Raw genomic sequence first — 14,751 nt, 5'->3', positions numbered from 1 at the left:
TTCTGCTACAACTGTACAGGGTATTGGTGAGACATTGATCTTATTTAAGGAGGGATATACTTGCATTGGAGGCAGTTCAGAGAGAGTTCGCGAGATTGATTCCTGAGATGGAGTTGACTGATGAAAAAAGGTTGAGCAGGTTGGGCCTATAATCATTGAAGTTTAGAAGAATGAGAGGTAATCTTATTGAAACACAAGATACTGAGGGGGTAGATGCAGACAGGATGCTTCTACTCATGGGGGAATCTAGAACTAGAGGGCATAGTTTAAGAATAAGGGGTCGTTCATTTAAAACTGAGAAAGAGGAATTTCTTTTCTGAGGGTTGTGAATCTGTGGGATTCTCTGCCCCAGAGAACTGTGGAGGCTGGGTCATTGAATATATTTAAGGTGGAGATAGACAGATTTTTGAACAATAAGGGAGTAAAGGGATATGGGGAGCGGGCGGGGAAGTGGAGCTGAGCTCAAGATCATATCAGCCATGATTTTATTAAATGGTGGAGCAGGCTTGAGGGGCTAAATGGCCTACTCCTCCTATTATGTTCTTAAAAGGGTACTGACACTTTAAATGATGAGGCTTAACTTTCCGTGGTGAGTAATTTGTATCTATTGCGCAAATAAACTAACTTCATGCCATTCAATGCATTTCAAGAGTAAAGCAGACATCAAGATGCTTTTTTCGCAAAGCTAATGGCAGCAATTTTTGCATATCTGCCCCTCGCCTGAAGTTGCTGTGCCATTTGCGCATAAATAATGACAAGCACCGTAAGCCTCACCTTATTTTGACAGCAAAATCTGGCCCAATGTAATGCCACGCACCATCCTCCCATCTCTTAGTAATGTTGTCTCCTGGCAGAGGCAAAAATGAATTCTGTCCAAGTCTCTAAAGCAATCATGCAAGCAGCAAATGACTGCAGTTTCCCATGATGCAACATAATCCAGACTAAGTAATCCATTACCACTGCATACACGCAGAACAGAGTGTTTTAATTGCAAGATGAAAATAACAATCTTTTTGTAGTCGGGATTTTTTTCCAATTCCATTCAAACTGCTCTAAAATGAATGCTTCATACCTATGGCAATGTAAAGCCAGTTTTCAACACATTTCAGTTTCTACAGCAGAACTTTTAATGTCAGCAGTATCTTGAAAGGAAATACTGCAAAGTCAGTCTTTTCAAACTTAACAGCATTCATGAGATCTGCCCTAACTCTTGTGTTTGAAACTTTCACAAACTAATCTAAGATTGTGTCATTGGAGTCATGAATATTCCATGATCATTGGTGCAACCGGACTGTCGCTTTGTCGTGCTCCAACCCCACTTGATTTTTTTTCCATGTTGAGGTTATTCTGCAATGTTCCCTAAATGAATGTAAACAAATACTCATCTCTCGATTGTAACTGGTTTATAAGAGGTGTGATTATCTACTCGGCCACTTTTGTGGCAAACTGGCTCATCTTTACTTACCAGACTCCTCGTGCCCTCCCATTCTGCGGCACTGTTCTGTCCGTGGTAATGCTGGAGCAGATGCAGATATTCACTACGCAGATGGAACTGGAATTGGCTTGCCTCTGCAGATCACATTTTTTTTACTTTTCCTCTGAATTCAGATTATGCTCTCTGTGATGAACTTTCATAAAACTATATTTACATTTTTTCCTATAACATTGCTGTAATTCAGCCCAGCTTATTAGAATCTGCTGCTACAGCTTTTGTCTTATAAATTTTGGGGAAAAATTGTGCCTGAGCTCCTGTTTCAAAGTAAAATAATTGTGAATGGCTGGAAGTAGAGGGTACTCAAAAATTACAGCACAGTCTGGCTGTCAATCATTCTACATGGTGTTTTAAATGCTTTTATTTTAAACAATTGAAGTAACTTTGTAGCACATCTATATACTGTGGCATTTGTTGACAAGGACAGAACAAATGATGCAGGAAAATCACTGACATTTTAAAAGAGCTAAAACACAATTCTAATTCTTTCTTTTGTGAACAGGTTGCAGTAAAGAACAATATTGATGTCTTCTACTTCAGTTGCCTGTACCCAATTAATATGTTGTTTGTGGAAGATGGAAAGATGGGTGAGTGTTTTCCGTATTCCGAGTGCAGTTGCTTAGGATGGATGAACAAAGGCACTAATTACCAGTTGCAGGCATTAAAAAAAATTTTAAAAATCCCCTGGAGATGAAAACAAAGCTTAGTTTACTTGGAATAGTATCTCTGAATTCTGTGCGCTGCATCGGAATATGTGTGAGCTGATTGGAAATAATAACTTTTTGCACAGTTCTGTGCTGGTATTTCAGTGTACCTTAACCTTTCTGTTGCAAGTTGATTTAAAAAATTCAAACATGCCTTGTATTGGAAATTATATTTAACTACTATTCATCGTCCACATTCTATATTCGGGGAAATGTTCCTTCCTTTTGAAAATTGCATTCTGCTTTATACAGTTTTCCATGCTTTAGAGTAACAAATTTGATTGCAACTAGTGAGAAATCTTCCTTCTATTTTTGGCACATGGGCTTTAATTTTAGCTAGAATCAGAGAATTCTGAAGGCAACAGTCCATCTGGCTTTGTTTGGAACTCAAACGGCTTTCCACTTGGTCCCATTCCCCTCCCTTTTTAAATTTTTCTTTTTCAAATATTTATCCAAGTACCTTTTTAAAAACCTATTACGAATTTTGCATCCACTACTGTTTCTGGTAGGCATTCCATGTCCTAACAGTCCTGTGATTTAAAAAAAAATATATCTACTCTTTTTATACACATGCGTTCCAGTTACTGACACACTGGCTAGTGTAAATAGGTTATCCCTGACTATGCGAACAGTAACAAAGTGGTTGTTACTGGACTAATGATCCAGAGACACGAGTTCAAATCCCACCACGGCAGCTGAGTTAAATTCAGTTAATTAAATAAATCTGGGATAAAAATCTAGTATCTGTAATGGTGACCATGAAACTGCAGGATTGTCATAAAAACCCATCTGGTTCACTAATGTCCTTTTAGGGAAGGAAATCTGTCATCCTTGCCTGGCCTATATGTGACTCCAGACCCACAGTATTGTGGTTGCCTCCTAACTGCCCTCTGTTGTAACAAACCGCTACCATGGAGCTAAACCCAAATCGGAATTTGAATTTGTGCTGATCTCTGGTTTTAAATGTGACTAAATTGATCCTTGCTTGCAATGCCTGAGCAGCTGTGAGGGATCTAAATGGTGGACCTAAAACTTTATTGTTCAAAACTGTGCAGGTCAGAACGGTGACTATACTCATTATTCTTGTGGTTTAGTGACCTATGCTGCGATCATAAAATTCAAAAATACATCTTCAAGTAGCTGGCAGGGTGGTAGTGCATCTGTGTTTTTAAAGGGCTCCTTGTGGAAAATTTGCTGAGGGCCACCTTCCTAGGAGGACTGGCAAGCACACTACCCTCTATTCCAAGTAGCTAGGATTGTTGGTAAATCTTGAAGCCCCAATATAACCATTCCACATATTTCATATTAGTCCAATAATGAGCTTGTCAAGATAAAAAGCTTAGTTATTAGAAATGGTTTGACTTCTAGTCTTTCCCAAGTGTCTATCTGCGCTCTGGTCCTCAGACATAGTGTCAGTTAAAGTCCCTATTGGAGGTCAAAAACAAGTTCTTGGTAAAAACATTTTCTTGCAGCAGTCAAATGCATTTCCTGGTATGGGTGTTTACTGGCTAAATTAACATTTCTAGGTAGATGAGCTGGATGAGTAGACATGGCCTGGTTTCCTCTGGACGCTCATTGGCATCCAGATGGACTACACCAAGATAGGTGTAGATGGACCTCCAGTATCTCAACTTGCTTTTAGGGTATTGAATTTTATTGATTGACAACACAATACAATAGTAACTAAACAGAACAATGTATTGAAATGTAAAGTATTTAATTAGTGCTCAACTACTTTCTTAACATTTTCCTTTTATCTCTGGAAGTGCCACCTCTTGCTGGGGCATGCATCCATGGGTGGCAACACCCTCCACAGCACCAAAATGCTCATTCTTCATGTGAGCCTAGACAGCATCAGCAGGCATGAAGGCCAAGCTTGATCATATTCTCACTTGACATCTAAGTGAGCTTTCATAATTCTACAATGAGCCTCAATGTTTCTGAACTAGGATGGGAAAATATCCCAACTGGGCGTGCTGATATGAGTGTGAGGTGAAGACAGAATGGGACTTTGTGTTCCACGATCAAATAGCCTGCTGATCATTTCTATGCTCACCAGCCATTTAGGTATACTAGAAGCTCCTGGCATCTGTAGCTGCATAGGTGTGTGCTTTCTAAGCGACTTGAATTGTGTAAAACTAAATTCAGGTTGTCAACTGACTTCAGGTAGGGTGCTATTATGAAGCTGTTAGAATGAAAACACTAGATTTTTTTTTCTTAATTTAATTTTAGATTCAATGCAAGTTGTGACTAACTTGTAGCACTCATTTATTTTCTGTGCAGATCGACAGATCTTTCTGGCAACCTGGAAAGACATTCCCAATGAGAATGAAGTACAATTCCAAATTAAAGACTGCCATCTTAATGCAGGTAAATATGCAATTTTTTTTGATTATGGAATATATCCAATCCTTGGCATCTCTAAATTGCAGTGTTTAAATTGTTACCAATTTTGTGATCAGCATTGTCTTCACAATGGAATCAACTTAATCTGAATGTGTGTTGCTGTCAGTTTGCAATACTGACAACAGTCAACTACCATCGATATGGAGGTTCCTCCTTGAGGCACAACTAGTGGATCGACCATTACACTGCCTGCAGAAGGTTGTTGTTGTCTTGCTAGCTAAAATATTTTGGCTTTTGAGCCTGTGAATACTCTCGGCCTGAAGGTGTAATAGTAAACAGTTCTGCCATAAGACATGGTTTCTGCTACAAGTTGGTTTTTTTAAACTCAGCCATTTACTCGTAGATTTTCTTTAGCATGACAATAGCACCAACTTTCACCCTTGCTCCTAATGTCTACCTGGTGTTTTCACAATTTTGTGTCACTCGGGAGATTAGTGCCTACTTCCTGAAACATAAGGTATATGCTACTCATCGTCTTCTAGTGGCCCAACCAAGAAAAGGTAAAATTATTGCATGGATGATAACTGGCTAGAGTTTCCGCTGATTTTATCAAATCAATCCAGCTGAAATCATCCAAACCAGCGCAAAACATGGGGAATTTTAAACGCAAGTTACATAAAGCGTAAATTGAGTTTCTGCAATCTTTTAACGCTGGTTTTAAAAGTATTGTGCTGAAAGTTAGCCCCACGCAAAACCGCCCACACCCTAGATCGAAATAATGAGCATGGCGAGTTTCTGCCGATTGCGACTGTTTGAGGGAGGCTCACGGAATTTAGTTTTTTAGGTGCACAGGCACTAGTAGGCACGTTTAAAAAGTTTCACACTAAGTATTTCATTAAGAAACTGACTAGCATGCACCAATGAAACTGGTGTATGGTTCTGTTTTTTTTGTCATTTTCAATGATTTAAAATCTGATTACTCACAAGTGGAGTACTAGACACTTATAACTGCTTATTTTTTGTGATAAACTGATTTTCGACTGTATAACTAACACTGCACCAGGTAACCACTCTTTAAATACATCAATGAATCTTCTGATGCATAACTAAGATTTGGGTCTAGTATTTCTGCAACTGGATATTTAACTGTTTTGTGAATACAATATATAATCCTCCAATCCTGCTTCCAGAAATCTGCTTGTGATCTTGATAGCTATTAACAAAAGCTCATGCACCAAAATGTAGTTACAAAAACTACCTAGTAATTCTGACTTGACTGGCTTTTGCTGAAAGTGTATAGGGACAGTAGTTTGATGTATTGTAACATCTTGTAGAATTAACAGGCTAAACTACTGTTTTTTTAGTATTGTGTAGGAATGGAATCTAATCTAGAAAACCTAAAAATAATCTAAACGGTGACATTTCAAGTTAATTAACATGCATGCCACCATCTATCCTGTCTTGAGTTTATTTTATAAAAGGGGGAAAAAAAGTGAGACCATATTGTTTGTTTTTCTCCACTTATCTGGTCTGATGGCGGGACATGACATGTGGCAATTTATTTCCTTCCAGGAGAGTTGATGTACAATCTCTGGCTCAGTGCTTTACCCTGTTAGTTTAATCAACAAAATTCTTGATCCCTCTCCGTAGAGTTCAATAGTAGAGTTCAATATTGCTTTAGGCCGCTCATATCTGCTTTCTGAAGTGAATCATTCTGCCTTGCATCGTTAACTGTGCTGCAGGAATTGGTTTTCCTTTGATGGTCTTGGATAACATGCATAACCTTCTGAATTTGGATCTTGAGCTTCTGCTTTGTCCATTACTCTCTTCCATGAATAATTTTAGGCTAGGTTGTTTGAAGCCATTAACTTTAATCAGTAAAGAGTATTTGTGAAGCAACAAATGAAGCAAAGAAACACCAACATTTAATTTTGAAAACTACCTAGTAATTATTCAGTCTTGACTGGTTTACTTCCATTAAACTGCAACAGTCTCTTTTCAAAACCGATCTGAATATAATTTCAGCTATTGCACCAGCAGAAACCTCTGTGCTAGAACTCTAATGGTTTTTGAACATTATCAAGGGTTTGATATTGAAGCAAAATAGTTCCTTGTCTGTTAATTGCATTTAAAATTCCTGTTGAACAAGTTGTTGTTCCAAATAGAAGAATTTATTCTAAGCAGTAATGTTAAGATACCTTTTTCTTATTTGGGAAATCCTTAGAGTTGATCTTAATGCTTTGCATTGAACATGAAATATAATTAAAATGAATGTATGTGGAAACTTGATTAACATACCAGTTTATGAATTGTTTTAAATCCATAAAATGAAATTTTTGTAGCTTCAAATTGTTAACATTTAATAAATAATACAATCTCGATTGTTAAATTAAAATAGATTATGTAAGCCTTTGTTGGCATCAAAGGCTAGTATGAAACAGGTTAAAATCTTACTCCTGTCATACTGCAGTATAAACCTTGTTCGAAGTTAACTAATAGATATACTGCATTAGGCTATGGAAAATCTGACTTGACCATTGAAAGTACAGTACAGAAGCCATCACTAGATTGATTTTTTTTGTCTTCTGAAACTGCACTCTGTTATGCCATCTCGCGTAGGAGGAAAGAAAATCATAATTTTCTATTGGTACAATTTCACCTTGTGCAATGTGAGTCAGAAGCAATCTCAAGAATATTGTACTTGTAGATTTAAATTTCGAGTTGCATTTCATTGAATTTTATTAGATTTGAATGTTTTTACTTCATCTTGAACTGTTCTGATTAAGGGAACATACAAGTGTCCTGTTTCCAGTGTATGAAATTGGGTGAAAGTAGCTGTTCAAGAGCAAATTGGCTGGCTTCATCTCTACAATTTTCTACTCGATGTGCATCTTCCACTTATTCTCTTTTCAGGTGGCCAGATGAAATTAGGATACCTGTGGGCGGTCGAGGTTTATCACACTGCTTCATGGTGCATTGCTTTCGGATATTCAGTAATTTGAAACCTTTGTGGCAATGACCAAGGAGTCAAACAACATTTTAAATTTGCATCTCGTGTCTATTCAGTTTTTTTTTTTAGCCAATATAAATCAGTTATAGAGGCTGACCTAAAATAATTTTCCATGCTGATGATCCAGAGCTCTTTGGTGTTAAATACTGATGCTGCAAACTTACGCACTTAAGTTTGAATAATAGTATTTTTCCAGTTTTTGTACTTTTTTGATTAAAAGTTTGCTGCTGATTGTTTTCTAAACTTGCAGATGCAGTCACTAATAAGCTTCAAAGCAATAATATTTTCACTGTTGCAAAGAGGAATGTTGAAGGGCAAGATATGTTGTATCAGTCCTTAAAACTGACCAATGGAATCTGGGTTTTGGCAGAGCTAAGGATCCAACCTGGCAATTCCAATTACACGGTAAGTGTTGAACATTGTGGTGTCTCCTTTTATACTTTTAAAAGTTTTACTTTGTTCTTTGATATTTGAAATTCTTATTTTTTTGTAATAAAGCTGAATATTTTATTGAGAAGGTGGGGGTGGACTATATTTTGTACTTTTTCCTTTTGTGATGTGCTGTGTTTTTACTGTACTCCAGATACTGCAACTCAGTTTATTGCTAGTGTTTATTTAACAGAAACCAATACAGAATCACAAAACCTGTTCACAAATTACTTATTCCTGCTATATTTATTGGCAACTATACAGAGGTTCCCCTCAACTTTTCTCATTCTACTTGGTGGAATAAGATCAGGGCAGTGGAAACACTTTGTATTGCTAGCTTTCAAAAATTATTCAGAATGTAACATTTCTATGTTCTATGGCCATCATGTATTGCATACAATTCAGTTTTACCACTTACTGTACTTCTAAATTGTCCACTGTTTAGAAGTGAACTTCATTACTGTTAGTATTAAACTTAGTAATACAATAATGTACTTTGTATCTTAGTTTAAATTATTTTGTCTTGTTCTGTAATATGCATCATTGTGTAGTCTTCCCTGTGTGTTAATGTTTTGCAGTGTTATGTCCCTACATGCCATTTGTATATTAATCAAGATTAGGTTTTTTTTCTATTTCTGTTGGGGAAAAGCTGTAGTATTTTATAGTTACGTTTTTTTTTCCTTTGTTGCATGCCTGCCATGGTGGTTTTGTACTACGGGTCAGGATTTGGAGGTTAGCAATTCATTTAATTTTAGTCAGTTGCAAAAACTTGCCACTTCCATTCTTTGCCCTATGCTTGTGCAGTGTCTTTTTTGCTATGCTTTGCTGGCTAGCTTTTTTCTGATGCCTATTTTCAGTGTCGCTGATTCACTATCCCATGATGACTGGATCGGCCTTTTACCGTCCACTCCCCAATGAAATAGCTGATTAGAACTTTGTCGTAAATTCAGGATTTGATTTGCTTTGGAGGATGCTGAAATTATTTTCAAGAAATTATTTCTGGTTTCAGGAAATTCTTAGCACTGCGATTTATCTTTGTTATAAACTCCAATGCTACTTGCAAGAGCTGAACTATGAATTATAATTAAAAATATATTTGTGGTCAGAATTCCTTAGACCTGTGTGTTTCTCATGAAAATTTATCATTTTTCCTCATAAATTGAGAATTGTGATTAATTATAAATTGAACAGGGGATGGAGGCTACAGAGTTGTTACATTTTTTTTTTTAAGTACAAATTGCATTGTTACCTGACATCATGGATGTTTCATTTTTGGCCAAACTATCAATCCCTTTATCTTTTTATACAACATGTCTTGCTTGCAACACTCCACATTTAATTACCATAAACTTTGAGATGAGGGAGGGGAAATTGGTACCCCCTCTCGGTGAGCAGCTGAACTTGATGCTGTGTGCCAACAGGACACCATTGTTCCAACAGTGTTGTGTACAGGCCATAAGCCACTCCCAAAGCTGATAACATGTTGTATAACTTGCTGCTTAAATATTTGTGAACCAATTTTATGTGGTTAATGTCATAATTCCGAAGCCACCAGGTAAAGTATGAATGTTCAAAAATATTTGTACCAATAATGCAGCAGTGCCATTGTAAAACACCCCTGGTACTTATCCCAAAGCAATGTTATGTAGGGTGTGCTTCTCTATGGGGATGAACTTGATTCTTTACATCAATTTATTCATTCTTTTCAGTTTTCATGTCTTTTCTGCTTGCTAATTAGAAAACCACTCTTGCATTTATTGTGAGGTCCAGAGGGAGATTTCAGGCAATTATTGCCTTGTCTCTGGAAATCAGTGCTGTGCAAGTTGAAAAATCATCTTCATGCATCCTCAAAGTGTAAATTGGGTATTTACTTTATCCTTTTACTTGAAAGGATTTGTTACATAAAACTACAGGTGCCTTTCGCACACATCCTCTATCTGTTCAAAGAACCTGTAGCTGTGACCATTACTGATTACAAAGTAGATTATTCATGCAATTTAATGAAGTAGAGTGGTTTTCACCTTCATTGCTATTCAATGGAGCCTTTTGTTTGAAGAGGCTGTGTTTCATCACTTGCTGTTTTTGTATTTGTCTGCTGGTATGAATGAGCAGATTACAATCACCCAGTGGCTTCATATTCAACGCTCTGCTGGTTTGATCAATGTTAAGTTCATGAAGTACCAAATGCTCTTTTTCAAACCAATGTGATTGTAAAGACTAAATCTTTTTTTAAATACCTTCAGAGTTAATTAAAATCATAATTCTTGGAAGTAATGGTTATATATTTCAATGGGCATATTTTCATGTAATTAATGCACATTGAAATGTGATGTCCTCACTGAAATGGGCGCACACCATTTTTCTAATGTAAGCGTGCAGTTTCAGACAAGCTCGAGTTTACAAGATGCTCTTGCAGCACAGCCATTGCAATACAATGCAATATGTAACTCTGGCCCTACACGGTTGTGCTATTGACCTTTCTCTTTGTTGCAGTTATCGCTGAAATGCAGAGCCCCAGAGGTAGCCCAACATGTTTTCCAGGCATATGAAATAATTTTGAAGAATTGAGCAATTTGAGGACATAAGTCTGGCAGAAGATCCCTGCAGTTGTGGTGGTTAATTTCCCTTGTTTATTTCAGAAGCCTATAAGCACTGATAATGGACAGAATTTATAAATGTGACACCCTGGTGCCACTGAAGAAGTTGCATTATTGTGAAGGGTATTTATTGTATACTCAAGATCTCAGAGTATATTGACCCATTGACACTAAAGTCTATTGTATAATCCTAGTATATCTAAATCCATTATTCTGCTAATATCTAGCTCTAAATACAAGATTCAGATATTTGCTATGTTGATTTGTCTCGAAACCTGGTCATATGAATGTAATGTAATATCATGACATGGTGAATTGCCTAGTATGTGAAGAGGCTGTGCTCAATACACCACCATTCCAACTGTTGGGTAATTGTCCTTTGAATTTGTATCCTCTTCATAATGTGTGATGTGACTTTAAAATTTTGTGGTATGACATTTTATGTGTATTTGTACACTAGTAATATGGTTCATGCTGATAATATGCTCTTTGGGTTCCACCATTGCAGCTGATGTTAAGGTGTTGATCAATAGTCATATCAGAAATAAACTGGACTTGTGGGGAAAAAGTACCCAGGAGGCTGATTTAAATGTGTAACACACTGCCATTTTTATCTCATTTGTGTTTTTTTTTCCCATCATGTATCTGATAGTGCACTAATTTGGAGAGGAGTAATATTTCAACTGGTTCGATGTGACCATTTATGTTAGGTTAAATTGTTCTGCCATTTATTTTTAAACTGCTTTTGTATATCAATTCACATCCTAAGAGAGATGAATGCGTGGCTCAAAGATTGGTGTGGGAGAAATGGGTTTCAATTCATGGGGCACTGGCACCAGTACTGGGGAAAGAGGGAGTTGTTCTATTGGGACACGCTTCACTTGAACCATGCTGGAACCAGTGCCCTGGCTAATCAAATAACTTGAGCTGTAGTTAGGGCTTTAAACTAAATAGAGGGGAGGAGGGTCCAGGTGAGGGGAAATTTTAAAAAGTCAAAGAGAAAGGAGAAGGCAGTAGTGCAGGGTAGTGATGGGGATAATGATTGCCAGAATGTGACCGGAAGGGACAGAGCATATCAACATAAGAGTGCATCAGAAAGTAGTGTCGGAGTAGATAAAAAGACAAAATTAAAAGCTCTTTATCTGATTGCATGCAGCGTTCGTAACGGGATAGTTGAGCCGACAGCACAAATAGAAGTAAATGGGTATGATCTGATGGCCATTTCAGAGACGTGGTTACAAGGTGACCAAGGCTGGGAACTAAATATTCAGAGGTATTTGACGTTTCGGAAGGATAGGCAGAAAGGAAAAGGTGAGGTAACGCTATTAATAAAGGATGAGATCAGTGCAGAAGTGAGAAATTATATTGGCTCAGAGAAGATCAAGATATAGAATGAGTTTGGATGGAGATACGAAATAAGGGAAATAAATCACTGGTGGGAGTAGTCTATAGGCCTCTTAATAGTTACACTGTAGGACAGAGTATAAATCAAGAAACTGTGGAGGCTTGTAAGAAAGGTACTGCAATAATGGGCAATTTTAATCTTCATATAGCTTGGATGAATCTCATTGGCAAAGGTAGTCTTAAGGCAGAGTTCAAAGAGTATTTCTTGGAAGAATATGTTGTTGAACCAACCAGGGAGCAGGCTATTTTGGATTTGGTAATGTATAATGAGATCGGATTAGTTAATCTCATAGTAAAGGATCCTCTAGGGAAGAGTGATCATAGCATGTTGAAATTTCAAATTCAGTTTGAGGGTGAGAAACTTGGGTCTCAAACTTGTGTCCTGAACTTAAATAAAGGCAATTTACAAAGGTATGAAGACAGTTGGCTGAAGTGGATTCGGGAAAGAAATTAAAGGGTAAGATGGTAGATAAGCAGTGGTAGGCATTTAAGGAGATACTTCATAACTTTCAGCAGATATATTCCAGTGAGAAAGAAACACTAAGAGACGGATGAACCATCCGTGGCTAACTAAGAAACTTAAGGATGGTGTCAAATTGAAAACAAAGGCATACAATGATGCAAAGGCCAGGGGATTGGGAAAGTTTTAGAATCCAGCAAAGGTCGACTAAAAAATATAATAGAGAGAAGATAGATTGAGAGTAAATTAGCAAGAAATATAAAAACAGATCGTAAGAGCTTCTACAGGTATATAAAAAAAGAGTAGCTAAAGTAAACGTTGGCCCCTTAAAGGATGAGACTGGGAAATTAATAATGGGAAATGGCAGAGAATTTGATCAAATATTTTGTGTCTGTCTTTATAGTAGAAGACACTAAAAGCATTCCAATAATAGATAATCAAGGGGCTATAGGGAGAGGGGAACTTACTTTTTCTCCAGTGATAGTGATTGTTGTATCAGGCAAACTAATGGGACTAAGGGTGGACAATTTCCCTGGACCAGAGACCTGCATCCTAGGGTCTTAAAAGAAGTGGCTGCAGAGATAGTGGATGCATTGGTTATAAACTACCAAAGTTCCCTGGATTCTGGAGAGGTCCCAGCGGATTGGTAATCCGCAAATGTAACACCCCTTTTCAAGAAAGGAGGGAGACAGAAAGCAGGAATCTATACACCAGTTGGCCCTAACATCTGTCATTGAGAAAATGGTGGCGTCCATTATTAAGGAAGTAATAGCAGGACATGTAGAAAATCATAAGTCAAGCAGAGTCAGCATGATTTTATGAAAGGGAAATCACGTTTGACAAATTTGCTGGAGTTCTTGGAGGATGTAACAAGTAGGATGGATAAAGGGGAACCAGTAGATGTGGTATATTTGGATTCAACAAGGTGCCACAGAAGGTTACTGCACAAGATACAAGCTCATGGGGTTGGGGGTAATATGGATAAAGAATTGGCTAACTAACAGAAAACATTAGCGTCTGGATAAATGGGTAATTTTCAGGTTGGCAAACTGTAACTAGTGGGGTGCCCAAGGGATCAGTGCTGGGGCCTCAACTATTTACAATCTGTATTAATGATTTGGATGAAATGACTGAGTGTAATGTAGCTAAATTTGCTGATGAAACAAAGATAAGTGGGAAAGCAAGTTGTGAAGAGGACACAAAGCATCTGCAAAGGGATATAAATAGGTTGTGAGTAGGCAAAAATTTGACAGATGGAATATAATGTGGGAAAATGTGAGATTTGGTACAAAAAATAAAAAAGCAAATTCTTATTTAAATGTAGAGACAAAATTCTGCATTGAAGGGATCTCCGGGTCCTTGTATATGAAATGCAAAAGTTAGCTTGCAGGTGCAGCAAGTAATTAGGAAGCCAAATGGAATGTTGGCCTTTATTGCAAGGGGGATGCAGTATAAAGGTAGGGAAGTCTTGCTACAACTGTTGATGAGACCACACTTTGGTCTCCTTATTTAAGGAGGGATATACTTGCATTGGAGACAGTTCAGAGAAGGTTCACTTGGTCGATTCCTGAGATGAAGGGGTTGTCATATGAAGAAAGGTTGAACAAGTTGGGCCTATACTAATTGGAGTTTAGAAGAATGAGAGGTGATCTCATTGAAACAAAGATTCTGAGGGGGCTTGACAGGGTAGATGCTGAGAGGAAGTTTCCCCTCGTGGGGGAATCTAGGACCGGGGGCATAGTTTCAGAATAAGGGGTCGCCCATTTAAGGTGGAGATGGACAGATTTTTGAATGACACAGGTGTCGAGGGTTTTGGGGAGTGGGCGCCAAGACACCAGATCAGTCATGATCTTATTGAATGGCGGAGCAGGCTCGAGGGGCCAACTGGCCCCCTGCTCCTGTTTCTTATGTTATGTTCTAATTGCAAAGTTGAGTAGATTTTCATCATATAAAAACTGGGGTAAGTGCAGTGCCATCAATAGAGGAAAGATTTTTGGCTGCTGTTTTCTGCCATGCTACATTACTCTGAGCCGCTAGCCTCTTCTGCTCCTCTTCCATTATTATCCAAAACAGGATTACGCCTATTGGGAAGGCCATTTCAGCTGCATTGTCCTTCTGAACATATCAGCGGGTTGCACTGATGGAACTTTGGTTAAGTATAGTGCAAATCTCGAAGAATTTTCTTTTAAATCGCAAATGTAAATGAGCAGCAGAACGTTTCAGTAGACATCTCGAGGCACAAACGTTCAAGAAAATTCATAGTGATGTTTTGGCATAAAACCAGTGTAAATCAGTTAAGCACAAATTTC

General features: G+C 37.7%; 1 protein-coding gene across 5 annotated transcripts in view; it reads left to right on the top strand.

Moving 5' to 3' along the window:
- The window catches only part of ap1b1 (adaptor related protein complex 1 subunit beta 1), a 102,824-nt gene extending 91,649 nt beyond the window's left edge, over positions 1-11,175 (top strand). For all 5 annotated transcript variants that reach the window (XM_070887898.1, XM_070887896.1, XM_070887897.1 and 2 more), the window contains 4 exons: positions 1,995-2,079; positions 4,480-4,566; positions 7,803-7,957; positions 10,475-11,175. In XM_070887898.1, the coding sequence (XP_070743999.1) occupies positions 1,995-2,079; positions 4,480-4,566; positions 7,803-7,957; positions 10,475-10,549 (402 nt within the window). In that variant the 3' untranslated portion in view covers positions 10,550-11,175. The remainder of the gene's footprint in view (positions 1-1,994; positions 2,080-4,479; positions 4,567-7,802; positions 7,958-10,474) is intronic.
- The last annotated feature ends 3,576 nt before the right edge of the window (positions 11,176-14,751 follow it).

Source organism: Pristiophorus japonicus, chromosome 8, assembly GCF_044704955.1.
Source record: "Pristiophorus japonicus isolate sPriJap1 chromosome 8, sPriJap1.hap1, whole genome shotgun sequence".
Taxonomy (NCBI): Eukaryota; Metazoa; Chordata; class Chondrichthyes; family Pristiophoridae; genus Pristiophorus; species Pristiophorus japonicus.
This window is presented reverse-complemented; position numbering and strand designations above follow the sequence as displayed.